The sequence below is a fragment of the Trachurus trachurus genome (assembly GCF_905171665.1).
Source record: "Trachurus trachurus genome assembly, chromosome: 19".
Taxonomy (NCBI): domain Eukaryota; kingdom Metazoa; phylum Chordata; class Actinopteri; order Carangiformes; family Carangidae; genus Trachurus; species Trachurus trachurus.
The window spans coordinates 23,882,342-23,901,874 of record NC_139913.1 but is presented as its reverse complement, the minus strand read 5'-3'; the positions used below and the strand labels follow the sequence as shown (position 1 = coordinate 23,901,874).

General features: G+C 41.1%; 1 protein-coding gene across 1 annotated transcript in view; it reads right to left on the bottom strand.

The window, feature by feature from the left end:
* The window catches only part of LOC311002292 (protocadherin-15-like), a gene marked incomplete at both ends in the record, with an annotated part of 162,954 nt that overhangs the window by 131,147 nt on the left and 12,274 nt on the right, over positions 1–19,533 (bottom strand). Inside the window, 4 exons of the mRNA XM_083993613.1 lie at positions 5,646–5,801; positions 7,136–7,296; positions 14,346–14,411; positions 15,032–15,046. Of these exons, the coding sequence (XP_083849739.1) occupies positions 5,646–5,801; positions 7,136–7,296; positions 14,346–14,411; positions 15,032–15,046 (398 nt within the window). The remainder of the gene's footprint in view (positions 1–5,645; positions 5,802–7,135; positions 7,297–14,345; positions 14,412–15,031; positions 15,047–19,533) is intronic.

Below are 19,533 nucleotides of genomic sequence, written 5' to 3'. Positions count from 1 at the left end.
CAGTATGTGTGTGTGGTGAGTGTGTGTGTGTGTGAGTGAGTGGACCAGTACATTCGTGAGCGAGCGAAGTAAGTGCAAAACACTCATGTAAATTACTGCACCAATGAACTGTTCCAGTTCATTACAATCCAATTCTAGCACACAGTTTGGATTTTTTTGTATGTAGTATAGATTGCTCTGTTCCACAATACTGTTTAGAAGCTCGGTGTCAAAGAAATCTCTAAAGTACTGAATGAGCAGCTTTCCACACTGGGACTTCTTTTGCAGAGTTTGGTTTCACTGACTTCCACTCCACCCTATGTCTTTTCGTTCTGATAGCAGCTGCTCTTGCAGGAGTAACTGTGCTAGGAAGTGCATCATCCTCTCCTTCAGTGCTGCTGTCATCACTGCTACTGCTGCTGTGGTCACCTGTAAAAAAAAAAAAAAAAAAAAAAACTCTATTGAAAAGTGCAGACATTTGTATTTACATAATACACAGCGTGCTCTAACGGTGACATCCACAAATATGAGGCTAACAAGTAAAAAATAAAGGGCAAAAATTGCATTCATAGAACAACATGCTAATTCTATGATGATAACAGAGAGTTACAAGAATTGTATTTGCTATAGAAAGTGTGTGTGACTGCTTGTGTGACTGCTGAAAGCCATCTAAATATAGTATTGTTTACATGTAGCCGCTATGGCTAATTTAGCCAATATGGCCGAATGTCACGAATTCGCGACGAACGGAAAACTTCTAATATCTTCAAAAATATCGGTCAAAAGTACTCTATTTTGCTTTGCTAGCTCCATAGACAAACAGTAAGTAGACATGTATTTTTATTTTACTATACCTTACCTCAAAGAAGACAATCCATCCGCGTTTGCGACTTCGACTCGCTAGCGCCAAAACCGGAAGTGGCCGCGATCGGAAACCGGATGTGGCTCCCACTTTAAGTGGTCCGACGATAAACCAGTGATTGCAAAAGGTTCCTAGGTCCGTGTCAAAGAGGAATTAACTGACATTGGGAGAACACATGCACTATCTCAGCTGCAACCTGAATAGAAGCGGTTTGAGGCGAATTCGCGACAATAGGCGTTAAGGGGTTAAAAGTAACTGGACACATGTCAAGTCAAACTAAATCATCATATTTTATAATTTGAAGAAAATCCTTAGCATTGACTCAACATAATTTCATTCACATTAATTCCTAGAGCTTCACTGCAGCCACTTCCTGCTGCTGCTGGTTGTGGAGTCTCTTCCTATTCTCATAAAGCACAGGCGACTTACTCAGCCGGTTTAAGATTATTTCACCTTGCAACCCTGAAAAGTTCTTTGGTTGCTATGGCCATATGTTAAGGATTGTTGATAAATGCCGTCCAATGACTTTTGACAGATTTGTCTGAATCTGAGAGCACCGACTGCCCCAGTACACCTGTTCATTCATCCTGTTGCTTCTGTCAGCTGTGAAATCATCAATAAATGCCAGTGTGCCTGTTCCACTGGCAGCCATAAATGTCTAATCCATAAAAGAACCACCGCCATGTCTGACTGATGAGGTGGTGGCTTTGGTTCACCAGCTTTTCCTCAGGCAGCGGTTGATTTTTGTTTCGTCAGTCCGTGGAACTTTCTTCCACAACTCTACCCATTCAGTTTTGTGTGATTTTGTGCTCTGCAGCCTTGGGCTTTCTGTATTTGAGGTTTACCAGGGGTTGCATCTGGTGGTGAAACATTTGAGGTTCTGATCATGAAGACTTCTCTTGATCACCGACAAGGAAACATGTTTGCTTGCATCCTGCAGAGTATTCCTGACTTGCTGTGCAGCCATGACAGAGTTTTTTCTCACCATGCAAATGAATTCCTGTTGATCCGCTACAAGACTTGTGCTTCTCTGTCGACCAGGCCACCTGCCCTTATTTTACTTCCCCTGAGTGTGGATTGTGGCAAAGCAATTACCTTTGATTTCTCTGTGATAGATGCTTTCTAATTGTTATAATCTTCCTCACTTGCAGACACCTCTTTACTCCTTTTCTCCTCAGACAATTCCACCCTAATCTAAATGGCAAAAGTCAATTCTTAATCATATGACCTTTAGTGCATTAATAACATATAGTAGCCAGAACCAATTACTTTTGGTCATGCAGTATTAAAAGGGCTCTGTTGTATATTCTACACAGTTTTACTTAAAATTGAAATCTGAAGAACAAAAGTTGTGTAAATCTTCAAATACTTGTGGTCTGAATGACATAGTGAACATAACACATTTTAGTGGTTTAAAATGTATATCACTGTATGTTTATCATAACTCATGGTGTGTGTGCCAGTGCAAGTAGTTTTGACTGTGACCTTCATTTCTGCAATTTAAAGCAGAAGTAAGCAGAATGTTTGTGTTAATATAAGTCTTAAATAGTTCTATCTTCCGACAGCAATCACTTCTATAGAGTGTTTGGTCTGAAACACGGGTCTGTCAGTCACTCTGCTCTGCTGTAAGCTGAGGAGAAAACTTTCCTTGTATCCTACAACCTTTATCCAATGAGGAGAGAGAACGGCATAAAGGGGCGGTCCTCTCTGTGTGTGCAGCCAAGGGATGCGCGTGAATGTGGTGACGTAGGGACGAGGGCGGGGACTGTTAACTCCATCTGCTGACAAGAAGTTAGACAAAACCACCGGATCGCTTACTTCTGCTTTAAAGGGCAACTTCGGTTTTTTTCAACCTGGGCCCCGTTTTCATATGTTTTTCTGTATATGTGAGTGATGGATAATACAGTTATTGAGGTGGCTCCAGTATTGAGCCGGGCAGGCAGCCTGCAGCCCCGCTAACACTCTTCAACCGGGCAAGTGGCTCCCGTCAAAGTTCGCCCTATAAACGTGCATTTTTTTCACACCGACAGGCTCAGATAGTTACAATGAGTGTCAGACAACATACTAGAAAGGAGAAATGAACGTATGTCTCTACCTTTAGCGTGTCTCTTCTTTGACTGGCAGTAGTCATCCCGGTCAAAGTGGCTGCAGACCCTGTGGTCGGCACGGCGACGGTGCACTGCATCCACAGGAGTGTTAGCATCCATTTGTAGCACAGCTAACTGTTAGCCCTAACTTGTGAAAGCTGCGTGAAGAGCAGCCCAACATTTTGTTGTTACAATTTGTAAATTCTCCAGGCGTCTCTCTTCACCTCAGTCAGGTAACAGTATTCCCCATCTGTGTTTTGCCGCGAGTTATCGCGAGATTTCAGAACAAGACTTCTGGCGTGGTGAGATTTGGACACAGATCACAACAAACAGCGACCTCCAGCTAAAGGTAGAGACATACGTGCATTTCTCCTTTCTAGTTTGTTGTCGGACACTCATTGTTACTATCTGAGCCTGTCAGTGTGAAAAATGCACGTTTATATGGCGAACTTTGACGGGAGCCACTTGCCCTGTTGAAGAGCGTTAGCTGGGCTGCAGGCTGCCTGCCCAGCTCATTACTGGAGCCACCTCAATAAAAGTATTATCCATCACTCACATATACAGAAAAACATATGAAAACAGGGCCCAGGTTGAAAAAAACCGAAGTTGCCCTTTAATTTGCACGTGTGCAACAAGATACAGAGCCTCACTTTCTATTTGCCTAAAGGAGGCGCTAGATATTGAGAAAGTTTGATTTAAGTTTTCCGTGAGAAATTCTCAGTCTTAGAATGAAACATGTTCCACAGCACATGAAAGGAACAAGTTTTTGCTGAACATAAATTGCTGTGGTCTGTTGTTTTTTCTCTTTTTTTTCCCAGCCATGTGCCTCAGGATCTGTGATTAGGTGTCAAAACAGAAGTCTAATCTCCAGACAGCACCAGAAACATTTGAGATTAAGTTTAATTTAGCTGCTGCACCAGTGATTTGTTACATCATTTCCCTCAACAGGGTTATCTCTGCCTCCCACTGATTTTAACAATGGTCTTCAGAATGTCTTACGCTGTCACTTCTGGATACGGCTGGAATGAAACAACCCCACACTCAGGCACTGGCGCCAGCTCATGAAATCAGCCACAGGGATCACCTTGTACCCGAAAACTACCAGAGTGAGCTCATAAATTGTGTCCTAGACATTCTCATAAATAACCATATTGCCTCTCTGTGTGTCATAATCTGTGTGTCTAACTTTCTTGGGTTTAAAACTGCTTAGTTATAGACAAGGAAAAGCAAGTTTAATGTAGATAGAGCTGGATGAAGTCCTGAATCACTCTCTCAATATTAAATTTACTGCATTAGATGGTGGGAGTTCTGGGGGCAACGTAAGTGAATCAGACAATAGCTGTCTGCCTAATGAGCAGACTTGCACTCATATCTGAATAAATCTGCTCCCGCTTTTAAATTATTGCCAACATCGGAAAAAATTTATTCACTTTTAAAAAATTATTGCCACCAAACTGACTACATTTACCTTGGCATGGCACAGAGATCATATTTTAAAGACACATCTCCTAAATTGTAAGGCAGTCGTTGAGGCGAACTGAAGGAATCATCTTAGTAGGAGTAAGGAGAAAGTGGAGTGCTGAAAGAGGAGGAAAGAAACCCAGAACCCAGAAATATATAGATAGTGGCAGAGGAAAGGTGGGGAGGTTGAGGAAAGGTGGCATAATGAAGAGCAGGGAGTTGTGAAGGGGCTTTGGAAGTTAAGGGGGAAGGGGAGTGGAGAGAGGGAAGCTGCAAAAACAGAAGAGAGGCCAAGAAAGGGGACGGGAGAGGTTGAGAGGACAGATTGAATTGGACAGGCTGGGAAGGAGTGTATAATAAGATATTCTACAGGGTCTGCCTGCGCTGGCAGTGGGCTACATGTATCCTTGTCCAGTTTAAGTTTGAACCTCTACTAGTTCAACTCTGCCACCGCACAGACTGTGGAAGACACACAAACTGTACCTGTGGCAGTGTAAAGACTGTGCTGAAAGCCTTCAAATGACAGATTTAGATCTTTCCATACCTGCTCCCCGAAAAAACCCAACTTTTCCCTTCATACTGACAGCAGAATGCCATGTACAATACTGTTTGGGGGAGGTTTTTTACTTGGGGTGGGCAAAAATATCGATACGGCAATATATCACGATATTTTGTATTGCGATACGAAATCGATATTCAAAATTTGAAATAATAAATCATGTTTCAGATGTAAATCCAGTACAACTTCTGCACCTCTGCTTCGTGAGGTGTCACTGTACTGCTACCTCAGACAGTGTGTTGTTCATGCAAATATGTTGTTGTAACTTGCGCTTGTATAGTTACAATAAAATGGCATGGATAATTTGAATTACATTGTTTTGACTCAGTTTGTCCCATGAATTATCACTATCGTCTGATGTACATACAACTCAGATTTTAAGATGCATAATGCCTTTCACATTTTTCAGTGAACTATGTAGAATATCGCAATATATCGCAAAATTTGGATATCGCAATATCATATCGTATCGTGACTCAAGTATCGTGATGCGTATCGTATCGTGAGGTCCTTGGCAATGCCCACCCCTATTTTTTACTGTCCAGAATTTCCAGAGACCTACAAGTGGCCCCCAAAGAGCAGCATGGCTGAAAAGCTCAGTACAGTCTCACACACATGTTCTGCACCTGCAGTCATGACAGACAGCAGCAGCACAGAAATGTGTGTGTATCTGTGACACTGTGTGTGTGTGTTTTACCTCGCTGACAGCTACATAGTATCTCGGCTGCTGGAAACGAGGTGCGTTGTCGTTGCGGTCTCGGACAACAATGCGGACCTCGTGTAAGATCACCGTGCCGATCAGCTCGTTGGTGCACTGAACCTGAACCACGATGGACTGAATGTACGAGGGAGGCTGGGACAGAGACACACACACAGGAAGTAGAGATGAGGGTACAGTAGTGGTACAGGTTAATACATAATTTACCAGAAAGTAAAACAAAATGAATAAAACTGTCACACAGACGACTGCCAGTTTCTGCTATTCTACTTTTTGTGCCAAATGGGACCTTGAAAAACATCTGCTGGATTTCTTGACAGAGAAAAACAGCAGGAGGTTGATTCTGATTCAGATTCTCTCAGAACAGCCAGGAAATCTGCTTCCACCACATTTATCATGAAAAAAGATAAACAAGAACTAAAGAAATAAGAAAGGTAACGTCTTCATTCAGCATGCTCTCAGTTTTAGAAGCAGCAGCACATTCACTAGAACTTCATTTTGCATCTGTCTTAAGCCCTATTCGCACAGGATTAGTTTTACCTGGGGACCTCTGGTAATTTGTAATAATTGCGGAGGACGTCTGTGATCTTAATCCTGTGCGAATGCGCCATGTCAGTAATTTGTAAAGTAAAAATTCCCCCGCAAATGACCTACTATATTTCACCAAAGACCGACGTCCCGTGGTAAAACTAGTCCCGTGCGAATCTGCATTTCAGTAATTGAGGGGCATTTTTTTGTTCTTCCCCGGTTGAAACCATACTGTACGGGTTGAAACATGGAGGCTGCGGTGGAAATTATGAGCAGCATTTTTGAAGGCGTTTTAGGTGCAAACACGGGCTTGTATCGGTGCTGGAGACCCATTTAAATAAACAGCTCAGATCCATAAAAAGAGTGAAATTTAGGAGGAGATGGATGACGGCAGCCTTCAACAGGTTTAATACAAATGCCGTGACGGCCCGTTATCGTGACAACAACTGTAGGTGTAGCTGATGTCATATCTGGCCCTCTGCGTTGTGTTTCTCACGGCCTGCCCTAGGTGGGGTTCGATCCCACGACCTCCCGCACCGGAGGCGACGATGCTAACCTCTTCGCCAAGAGGTTGACAACCACTTGACGGGTTGGTTAGCACGTCTTTTATGGGTGGAGTGAGTGCACATCCGTTACATAGGCTACTGTTGCGAAGTCACGTTGTGCTTTGACATTTTATTTACATTTGCTTCACACATGGATGTGACAGCAGCGTCATATCGGAGCCTTAATGTCAGTAAATTCAAGTAAAAATACAGACTTCACTTATCCCGTGCGAATGCAATTTACAAATGACCAGACGTCCCCAGGTAAAACTAATCCCGTGCGAATAGGGCTTTAGACTAATGAGCTAAACTGATCTGAGCAAAATAGGGTTAAAGATGAAAAAATTGTTCATAAGCAAAATACAAAAGTAAAATAAAGTGGTTTGGTTTCCTTACATCTCTGTCCAGAACGCGTCCTGTGCTGTTGAGGTAAAGAGCCTGTTTGGAGGGGTCCAGGATCACCCAGTAGTCGTGGTTGTCCCTTAGAGAAAGAGAGATGGTACGATCTGCACCCTCCGCCACACCGTTTATCTGCATGTTCTCCACTAATAACGTTCCTGGAAACACAAGAAAAACAGCTACATTGAACAACACAAAGAGCTCCTGGAAATAGATTATGACAGATTAATAGTTTGACCCTGAATTGAACTATACTGTATTAGAGAAAGAACAGAGAATAAGAGAATTCTCTGCTTTGCTTCACATGCAGGAGTGTATGGAAATGATACTGAGGCTGTAGCTACGGGTCAAGGGCAATGAGATGGAAAAGCAAGAGTATACTGTTCAGTACAAGAGAGAGAGTTAAAAGCAAACGGTTCAGTCAAATCAAATCAAGTAAGAGTCAGAGCAGATATGGAGGCTAATCGCTTTGCCTTCTCTGTATCAATACCTGGAATACAATACATGAAATAGAAAACAAAATCAACATTAGACAGAGAGAGAGAGAGACCTGGTCTGCCAAGAGATAAGGGAAACATATTGGTCGTTCTGCATGATTTTCACATAAAACAGAATAAATAAAAGTAAATATTTGAATAGGACCATCAGTGCAGGCTGAAGAAAACCTGCATCATCCAACACAGTCAAATGAGGCTGGTGAAACAACGGAATGAGAGGAGTATTGAAAGAAACAGAGAAAGAGAGAGACAGGACATAATTTGAACAGCAACTGTCGGCTGTACATTTATTTCAAGTGATGCATACTGTGTCTCTCAATCAATACAAAGCCAGCAAGAGCTGCTGGAGAAGGACGAGGAGTCAAAGAAAGTTCAAAAGAAGAGAGAAAAAACAGCTAGAGAATCAGATAGATATATACATGTAAGTTTCAAAGAAATGTTTTGAATTTATCAGCGATTGATGATGATAATGCCAACGAAAGCACAGAGACCTGAGTTTTTTACTGTAACCGTATATACAGTATTTGTATTTCATTTTAAAGCTCAATAAAACTAAAGCTGCATTTCACAGATTTCTAAGTGCAACTTTGATGTTAGTTTTAAGGCTTTTCATGTAGGCTATACTACGTATTTCATGAAATTCACATCTGCTTTCACATGTTTGATCAGTTTTATAAACCAGTGTATGAAATATACAGCTATTACATGCTAGCTGTCATTTTTAAGTTTAGTGGGAACAATTAGAACAGGTGGGTAGAAAAAGAAACACTAGAGAAGCAAAAAGTTTAACTGCTTGACTGAGTGCAGCTTCAAACCATGGGAGACCCATTACCAGGCCCTGCACACTGAATTATTAATCCAAAAACTGTTGTGTATGTGTGTGTGCGTGTGTGTAAGACAGCACAGAACCATCCTTCAGCACATGATTAAGCATAACAGGTTCTCAGCCCAAGTCATAATTGTCTGTGTCTATTTGTGTGAAACATTCTAAGTGCAGAACGAGGCAAAAGCTGGTCCTGTGTCACCAGCAAACTGTGTGTGTGTGTGTGTGTGTGTGCAAGAGAGAGAGAGACTGAGTGGGAGAGAGAGAAAAGTCAGAAAGAGGGAAAATTAGAAATGAGAGATCAAGACAGAGATTTGGAGAGAGAGGAAAGTTGAGGCAGCAAGCAGGATTGTGTTTGGTTGTGTGTGTGTGTGTGTGTGTGTGTGTGTGTGTGTGTGTGTGTGTGTGTGTGTGTGTGTGTGTGTGTGTGTGTGTGTGTGTGTGTGTGTGTGTGTGTGTGTGTGTGTGTGTGTGTGTGTGTGTGTGTGTACATACGCGTGTGTGCTTGCTAGAAAAATCATATTTTCACTACATCTGCGCACATTCAACAATGAAAACACACACACACATATACACACATACAGAACTATCTCATATCTGATCTGCCAGACATAAAATTGGGTCATGGCCTTCTGTGCTACCATGGAAACCGTGTCAAATGTGTTGCTGTGATTTGCTGATGTTAAATAAATGGGGAAATTTAATGAAATTGGTTTCTTTTTATGAAAAATGGGATAGAAAATAGAATTCATTAGAGGAAATTCATTTCATGCTATCTCTCCTAGTCCTCTGCATTTTTTCTGCTGCTGTCTTGCAAAATGAGTAAAAGAACAGAAGTGCAGGTAAAAAAGAAAGAAATGGAAAGTGCCTACACCTTGTGTAACTGATCTGTATCTAATTCAATTCCATAGAAGGTCTAATATAAATTGGCTCTTTTCACAGTGACCTCACTTTATAGGATGTGTGACTGAATGCTGCACTCGGCAGGACCTGATTAAATTGACCCATGTGTTAAGGTGCAAATGCAGAACCTGCATGGAGCCCAGAGAGTGTGTGTGCAGCAACAGCAAGACAGTGTCTCAAATAAGAGGCAAAAAGGGCAATTAGAAAGTAAGAAAAATGAGACAAATAGCAGAGGAAAGTGAGGCAAGAAAGAGTGGGTTGAGTGAGAGGGGGATAGAAATAAAGAATAAAGAGGATATTAGGAGAGAATAGAGAGAGAATGAGCATTGTGGTGACACATTAATAGAATTTTTACAGGACATTAGCTTAAGTGAATGTGGAGACATCAGTGGGGTGTAAGGCAGGTGCAAGCCGTGGGTTTAAAAGTAATCATTACATCCACCTGCTACTTCAGCCTTTAGCGAGGGAAGGAAAGACAGATTAAAGGCAAACATTCATAGATAGATATGACAACAGAATAAGTGGATGTAAACGGTTCATGTGCCGTTTATCCTGAGATGATTCAACGACAGAGTTTATACCCTGAAGGACAAGCTTAAACACATGAATGTTATCTAGAATTTGGTGAAGATGCAGAAAAGAACTTGTTTTTATTCATTTATATTTATATATATATATGTTTTCTCTTATGATAAATTTGCCTACTGATGTGTGTAGTGCACTCAAGAGCCACCGCCATTACTGAGTGGAACCGAGCACATTTACACTGACATTTGAGTGTAAAGATGTTTGGGTTAATCGCGGTTGGCAGTTTTCTCCCTCAAACAAATTAAGGAATCTTAATGTGGAAGTTAATCGCTCTCAAAACATCAGTTTGAAATTGGGTATGACACTGGCTTTAGGAAAATAAAATAAAATGAATCATAACAAAAAGTCAGCAAGTTTTCTCAACCTTCCATTCTGGATGAACAGTAGGCTACAACCTGCAGCTACTGTAGCATCACTTGTCATTACAAATCAAGCGCATTCATTTCATGCATTGTAATAATACACAGTTTAATAAGAATCTAAACCCATGAAATTATGAAACTGTAATCTTGGCAACTATGAGCTCAGCTGGGACCAATCAGCTGCGGTCTTTAGCGGCCCTGTGTCGGTCTGTTGTCGTGAGGATGGAATGGAGACTAAATGAAGTTAATTTCATGGAACAGAGGCTTGAGATTTTTTTCCAAAGTAGAGAGCAGCTGATCACAGTAAGAAGATGTTCAGATTCAGATTTAGTATTTCAATGGATCTGGTTTCATCATGTTACAGGTCCTAGAGCATCTCTTCACTGTATTTTGTGTCTTTTCATATATTGTGGTCACATTGCGCAGGTTTTAAAATGAGTAATGACAGCTTATTTACTCGCACTTCAACTCCAGAGTCCTCTGTAATTGAGCTTTTACCTGTGTTTATCTGTGTTTCATTTACATCACTCTGTTTGGATACCAGCCCTCTGTCATGCTGCGGTGACTCTGTGTGACACCTGTGTCACCACTCTCAAAGCTCACAGGCAATTCTTGTCAACGCTTTATACGGTGAGAAGAAAAGTGTGCGACTGAAGGACAAAAAAAGTAAATAAACAGCTTCTTCTGTCTCAGCTCTCGCTATTGACAGCACATCTGAGTTGCAATAGTCTTCTACAACACCCACCCGTGTGAATTATAAATGCAGCCTCTCCTTTTTATTGGATACAAGAGAAATTAAGCAAATGTTTGTGTGTACACATTGGAGCTGGTGACACATCTACTGAGTCACATCATCTGCTAAATTACACATTTAATGCATCAGGGGGTGTTATTGTGCACAGTACATGGTTCTATGTTCTGAAGCCTCCTGCTGAACTGGATGAACTGGAGATAGTCATGTGTCTTGGTGTGTGTCTTCTTGTGTGTGTGTGTCAGTGTGTCCCACTCCCATTCACACATATCCACTCAGTCTAATCACCCTTTTACTAGATATTATTAAAATCAAATCACACTCCTAATTTCAGTATTATCTTCTTTTATGACATTTCCCCGGGCTAATGAAAAAAAAAATCCCTAACTTGTATACCCCCCCCCCCCCCCCCCCATTCATTCGTCAAGTCTCTCTCCCTTTTGCTAACACCACCCCTAAAGCTAGATTTTCTATTAAATCCGTAACACTATTTCACAGCCACAGAGCAATACGTGACATTATGCATACAAATCATTTCGATACTAAATAATTCTTCGACAACCCTGTTATGAGGATTAGTGCTCAAACGAAAGAACGCACAATCGGGCGAATCAAGAGGCGCACACGTGTTGTTACACACAATGTGATGGTGAAATGAGCACACTAATGTGCAGTATTGTATGCGCATATACTGTATGGTCACATGCAACACACATGGCTGCTGCCCGAGCTTCCCCATGTAATATGCCGATCTTTCAACTTTTTATCTTTCAAAAAAAGAGTCTATTAAACAGATACAATTTTACAACCAATCTATTTCTTTATGAACCCAAATGGCCGAAGTGGCATTCATTTTTTTTTTTTTTTTTTACAGAAAATTGTGTTTAAGTACCACACATGCAGAATTTGACAAAAGAACACATTATAGTTCTATTTGTATGGCTAAACTTCTATTGTGTTATGTTGAATTGAAGCAAACATTAACTGTTTTGCAACTGAACGACAACGTGTCAATGCAAGGGTGTAATTTCCAATGTGGGCTGGAGGGTATTGGAGGGGGGGCTGCCCCACTTATTTTTCGAAATCCTATTTTTCCCCGTCTCCTCACCTCCACAGCTTCAGCTGGATAATCCACTTAAATCTCTCTGAACAATATTGTCCAGCTGTTGAAATCCAGATGAGCCCAAAGAAGAGGTGATAAAGCTGTTGATATGCTCATCCGGGTCACCTTACACTGTGTACACAGGAATAAGCTTTATAAGAGCAGCCATGTGTCATTTAGTGAGCTTATATCGCCCTGGGTTTGGCCTGCCAGGCTGGGTCAAAGGCTAATGCTGAAAGCTTTGCTGTACATTATCTGCAGGCTGAGAATATATATTGTATCTATTTACACTCCTATGCAAAAAAGGAGGAATTAAAATATAGATTAAACAATTTAATCTTCTCTCCTGAAACATTACCTTCAAATATAACTAAATGTAAATCAAACAGAACATGTGGTGAATTAAAAATGAATAAAAAACAAATAAATCATGTTGTTTATTGTCTTGCTCGGCCAACATGGGTGGCAAGTGGGAAATGCAAAACAAAGTCCTACATATAATTACCAGTACAAGACTGGTGTGAATACCAAGGGAGGGAACAGAAGAACAGAGGAGTGAAAATGGAGAACAGAGGAGGAATTAAAGGATGGATAGCTTAATAGTGATGAAGCCATCAATAACAGATCCAGACGTGCCAGCTGAGGAGATGGGAGACACTGCTCTCCTCTGTGTCTGCTGTTGCTATGTTAATCTCTTTTTATGTCAGTTAGGATTACTCTGATCAGGTCTCACTATTGAAATCCCTGTTGAAAAGCAGACATGGCAAACATGATGCTATGTCGCAGTTTATGTAGGCTGAGGAAAAGAGTGGGATTTAAAAACACAGAGCTACTTGTCTGTGTATATTTAATGTTCTGCTATATGATTTGGTGTCTCTATACAACTTAATATACTTGTGATTAAAGTAAGGGTTAAAACCATCTATTAAAATGTGATGTCTACACTGAACGTATGCTGAACATGTTAAAAAAACACACAAGCTTCCACTAAAACACATCTGAACAGACTGTGGGATGGTGTGTTTTGGTTATATTCCTACAAACACTTGAAGTGGCACAACCATCAAAACCAGGAGCCAGTAATTAGCTTATAAATACAGTTTGAGCTAGCTAAACACGCCATGGAGACTTCCTTTGGTGTTCAGATAAAAGGTGTGTGAAAAGTCTGAAAAGTCTGGCAGCCTTATCTTTGTTTTGTCAGGTGGAAGAGAAGAGAAGAGAAGAGAAGAGAAGAGAAGAGAAGAGAAGAGAAGAGAAGAGAAGAGAAGAGAAGAGAAGAGAAGAGGAGAAGTTAATATTATCCTGTCTTTCTAAGTCAAAGTTTTCTCTGCAAAACAACCACCTGACAATGTCAAGGTCTTGAAAACCAAAATAATTATTTATGAGCTGAAATAAACCAATACAATGAAAATAAACAACACATGAACTTGGACTTAGTTTAGCCTCTTCTATAGAGGGAAGAGGCTGTAGCATGAGCCTCATAGGCCAAAGGTAACAAGTCTGACCACCACAGCCTGAGCTTGCCAATTAACACGTTACATCTTGTTTGTTCAATCTGTATAGACAAGTAGAGATTTAAGATGCGGATTAAACAAACGAGATGTACCACAGTGATTGAGCTGATGAGCTTTGGAGGTGAAGCTCGGTGGGTTTTGTTGTTATGTTTGGTCCAGACTTCATGCTAAGCTAAGCTTAGCTGTCTGTAGCTCCACATTGACACAACGAGTGGTACTGTAGCTACTGATTGCAAGAGCAAGAGAGAAATAAACAAGTTTCACAAAATGTCACACTATTGCTTCATAGAAGCAGTTTATGACTGAACAGCAACACAAGCATGAGAGATGCAGACAAACTCCTATCTTTTGTTGTTTACACTAACAACTAACACTCAGTGACGTAGCTGAAATTGAATGACCCAGTGTCTCATCCTTTGCAACAGGGATCAGGCTCCGCTGGCACAGACCTAATGAATATGAATGAGTGTAGGCTACCTGCCATGCCAATCAGCAGCTGCTGAAAAGGTCAAGATCATCTAGCAATGTTTATTTAACGCATCGCTAAAAAAGGTGACGATTATCTCAAAAATTTAAATTCTGACAAAGTGTTGTGTCTGAGTTGCTGCAACGACTTAACACATTCATCATGAAGTAAAGAAGGAAAAAGTAAAGATCAACACTTTACCGTTGGGGCTCTCTTCATCTATGGCAATGATGGTAGCTGGAGGACCCGACCGAGACAGTTTACATTCTGGAGAGGTGGAAAAGAAGAACAGTTAGCATTGATACAGTCTGACTGCCACTTCTTCATATCCATTTAGAACTTGAAATCTAAAACTTGATTGTGAAACTTTATGAATGTTAGTTTTTCTAAGGAAAATGTTTTTAAAAAGTTTTTTTTTAAAGATAAGTGCCTGCTGCAATCACTCTGTAAGAGTTTCCCTTTTTGGATTTGAGGTGAACTTTCAACAGCACGCACAGTGCAATATATATGAATATATGTTGGTGTGTGGGTGTATCTGAGATGAAGAGAGTGGTTAAGAGAAGCAACAACAAAGAACCGAAAAGAATGAAGGTGAAAATAGGGGAGGGTGGAGTAAAGGAGGGAGGTGTAAGAGGTTAGAAGGAGGAAGAAAAAATGAGACGAGAAAAATGGAGAAAATGATGATGGACAGGGCAGGGAATCTTCTCAGATACAGACAGCGAGAAATTGAAAAAGTAAAAATGAACCACTCTGAGGACAACACATATGTAGCGAAGAATAATGGATCTACGAGGAGCGTAACCTCCTCCGACCATCTCTGCAGGGTTAGCAGGGGTTAATCAACTAACACAGGGTGAGGAGAGGAAGAGAAAGGAGATGGTTCTTACCCTCATATTGCCAATCTGCCAAAAGAAACAGCCACATCCCATCAGGAGGGAAGGAAGAGGAGAAGGAGGAGGGAGGAGGAGAGAGCAGAGGAAGGAAGAATAATGAAAAATAAGAATTAACCATCAGAGAAATAAAGAGGGGGTCAAACATGAAAAGCAGAAGGCAGAAAAAGACATAAGTAGACAAACTGTGTACAAGCAAATAAGAAACGTGCATGTGTGTCTGCATGCAAGTACACAAACGGTGATGTGTTTATCTCTGTAAGCTCCTTCACCTGCATTCAAAGCCACCACCTACACTTACTGTATTTAGTATATGGAGAAATAATTCTTAACTGAGCTTGAGGCTTAAAATGCTCCATTCAGAGGGAGGATCTCCTTTATCCCTGCGTCCTTGCCAGGATACAAGAAATACCAGAACACCCACATTCAACCAGACAGGGCAACATTATTGTTCAGCTCTCGAGGATAGTTGGGAAGAATCCCACGGGAAGGCTGAAAGACGGATATCTGCTCACCTAGAAAATAGACTTCATGGAACAATGATCACACCGTTTCTCTGGCTTTCCCCCTCTCTCTTTCCATCTCTCTCTTCCCCTTCATGATTAAGCTTTACAACTGTGTGACATTATAGATTATCCCGGGATTCATTGTTTCTTGTTTCTTGCGAGGGGAGACGGTATTGAATGTTCCCAAATATAGATTAAAGCGCTCTACGGCTCTGAATTAGCTTATCTTCGTGCTGAAAATGATTGCTTTTCCAATTTGTTACGGTGCAAAGGAGAAAAAAATGTTTTCTTAGCTCACAGACGTGCTGATTTTAAACTGACCGCTCAGACCAAACACTGCATTTCTTACACCTCTGATATTTTTCTTTCAATCCAAGAAATGTGACAATCATTACAACGCAGCAGAAGTAAAACATCTGGTGTGGACACATTTCTGTTGTTGGTTTAGATGAACACATGGCGGCTAGAATAGATGGTGGATCCCAGACTTCATGCTAAGCTCAGCTCCAGGATGAATGCGCAGTCAGAAGGGCGGTGTTGATCTGCTGACTCTCAGAAACAACACAAACAAAGCATTTTTCCCAAACTGTCAAACTGGTCCCTTACAGCCAGCGCTGTTATAGACACAACTCAAGATCTCTCCCTCCATACAAAGAATGTGAGATGTCAAAACATCATTTAAAAAATTCAACATCCTTTATGTGAACTGGTATTTAAAGGAAACAGTTTTGACAGCGTACTGTGAATACATTCAACACATTTCCTCATTATGATGATAGAGCAGTATTTTCTCTGCAAGATATCACTAATGCCAGTTTGGTTTAGTTTTGCATTACTTACTACTACATAATTATTTCCAATGCATTACACATAGGTATAGCTGTATACAGAAGTACTCAAGAGTGTCTGGCTGCAGACCTCCACCGTCAGGCTGCTTCCGGTGCAGGCTCCACGCTCAGGCTGCCTCCACTGTCAGACAGGAAGTGCACGCAAGAAACTTCAAAATAAAATCATGTAGACATTTTTGGAGGAAACGGCAACAACAATGTAACGCGAGTCTGTCAGCAACATTATTGCATTATAATATAGAACGTCTCTGATAACATTAAAGCAGAAGTAAGTGATATATTTGTGTTAATATAAGTCTTAAATAGTTATATCTTCCGACAGCAATCACTTACATAGAGTGTTTGGACTGAAACACGGGTCTGTCAGTCCCTCTGCTCTGCTCTGAGCCGAGGAGAAAACATTTATCGTATCCTACAGTTTTTATCCAATGAGGAGAGAGAACGGCATGCAGGGCTGTGTGTGCAGCCAAGGAACGCCGTGAATGTGGTGACGTAGGGACGAGGACTGTTATGGTGCGTTCAAGGAAACTCGTATTTTTCCGACCGTGAAGTCCTATCAGTTCGATCTGGTACGAGTTCACCGGTCGGAAGTTACGAGTGGCCGTTATAGTGACTTTCACCGGTAAAACAGGTCGGAAAAACACGAGTGGGTTGCCTGGAACGCTACAAAGTCGTAAGTTGTGACTTGAAGCTGTAATTTACGATTTCAAAAGCCTGCCTGGAACGCAGCATTAGCCAAAACGACCGGACCACTTACTTCTACTTTAACTGTCAAAATGGGGTATAGACCTAAACTCTGTCCACATAGCGACAAGTTCATCGAAAAATATTTAATATTTTAACTTTAACTTTTAACCTCAGTTCCAGTCTTTGTCAAAAAAACAACAACAAAAAACACCTTATTTACCATTGAATGGTTTAACAGTAGGATAGGCCTAGTGTACCTAAATAAGATCTGATTTAATATGAAAAATGTATTTCAAAACACAACGCTGATGCATCTGCTCAAAGGCTTAAGCTTTACAGTAGGCTAATCTCCGCACACGTACAGTAGAGAGCAAGATTTGAAACCATCAACCAACATAATTAACTAAGATTGTTTTCATTGCTCCACATTATTTAGTCTATTGCATGATTCCACTTGAGTCTTTTATATGATATACTTATGGTAAAATAAAATAAAATATACCGGAGTCGGACTGAAAAAAAGAAAAGAAAGATATGCTCAGAACAGGCTGGACTCGAACCTGTGCTACTTGTACATCTGCAGTTATTGCGGTGACTCTACCAGGGGAGCTATGAGATAATCACAGTATTATGATTTATTTAAAAAATAAAAGAAAAAAGAAAAAGAAATAAAGGTAGGCTACCGTAGGCTACTATGCTGCCCAAAGCATCATTAGTTTAAGTTTAAACATATTCACGAATTCATAACCGGACCCAGACAGGACGTGAAAGGTCACTCTTCACCCTAAATTAAAACTGTATTACCATACAGTGTTCTTCATGGTATAATGAAAATCAGGTGTTCATTAAATAGGTAATGAAAACACACAAAATAACAAAATTTCATTGTTGCCTTTTATTCAACAATATTTGTCCTCCATTTCCCATTCTCATACCCTCGTCGGTCAGAAATACGCTACGTGTTTTGAACTTAAACGGCTCCAGGATGACTTCTCTCTCCACATCAGAACTCATCGTGTCGTGAAGCCTCCTATTCCTCCCGGACTGGACTCAAAACAAAACATTTAATCCTTATTCCATCTTCATTTAGACAACAAATAACCCGAGCGTCAACTGCTAACCACCGTTAACTAATTTAAAAATTACAACAGCTCACCCACATATAAACATTCAGTCGGTAATAATATAAATAGATGTATCCTAAAGGCGGCTGCTAAAACGGTAACGTTAACACAACCCGTGTTGTTGTCATGGTGGAATCAATGCAAATGAAGAAAATGCCGGACTCCTTTTGGGGACGCAAAAAAGTTTGTTTTTTCCTGTCCTGACGGTGGAGGCAGCCTGAGCGTGGAGCCTGAGCGTGGAGCCTGCACCGGAAGCAGCCTGACGGTGGAGGTCTGCAGCCAGACCCCTCTCCAAGTACTATATCCTTTCTCTGGTGTTCGGGTCACCAGTGACCCGTTTCAAGGTTTTGAATGCATAAAAGTACCACATAAATGTGTTTATAGTATCAAGGCTTTTTTTTATGTTCTGGTTAAAATTATGACATTTGTGGTGTTAGTGTCAATTTTGACCCGGTTATAATAATAAGAACAACAATTAGAGTTAAAGCTGAAATCATAAGTGCAAAACCAACCTTTTCATGGATAAGGAAGTCTAACAATGTAACCAAGAGATGAGAAACATATGGGATGATAAATAATTGTTTTAGTGTGTTTTACAGCTGATTTAAAACATGGGTCAAAACTGACCCAAACACCATAGATGGCAGCAGAAAGCTAGAAAACACAAGATGAATGATACAGAAGTACTACAGTATGGTGTACTGCTGCTGCTTGTGGCCACAGTGGGAGTGGGTGCACCTCACTGGTGGCTGACTCAGGCACAGGTCTGTGTCACTGCAGCTAGACAGATCATTAGTAGAGCTGCTTGACTTAGCTGGGTGGTGCGACAGCTTCAGACAGGGCAGCAGCTGCCTTCACAGCCTGTGGCTCCATCCTGTTTGCAGCTCAGCCTTTCAAACCGAGTCATGAGCATTAAAAGCATCATGTAAAGTGTCACTTTACTATGTGGTATCTCTATGGAGTGCTGCCGTGACATGTCAGTAGGTTGGGTCCAGTTGTTGTACTGGACTGGACCAACACAGTAACTGTTGATGTGGATCAGGTGGAGCAGCGTAGTGCAGTGCAGTGAGCTCTCCTTCTACGGGTGCATCTCAGGTTAGCAGTCTAGAAAGATGCATGAGCCATGGAACAATAGTCACTAGTTACATCACACTCCTACCAGCTGGCCTGTGTGTGTGTGTGTGTGTGTGTGTGTGTGTGTGTGTGTGTGTGTGTGTGTGTGTGTGTGTGTGTGAACGGCAGATGACAGATGTGTATCCCCTGCTTGACTGCCTTTTTATCCTTCAGTGTAAGCTGATGCCCCTCATCTATTACTAACCAGTCATTTGTTCTTG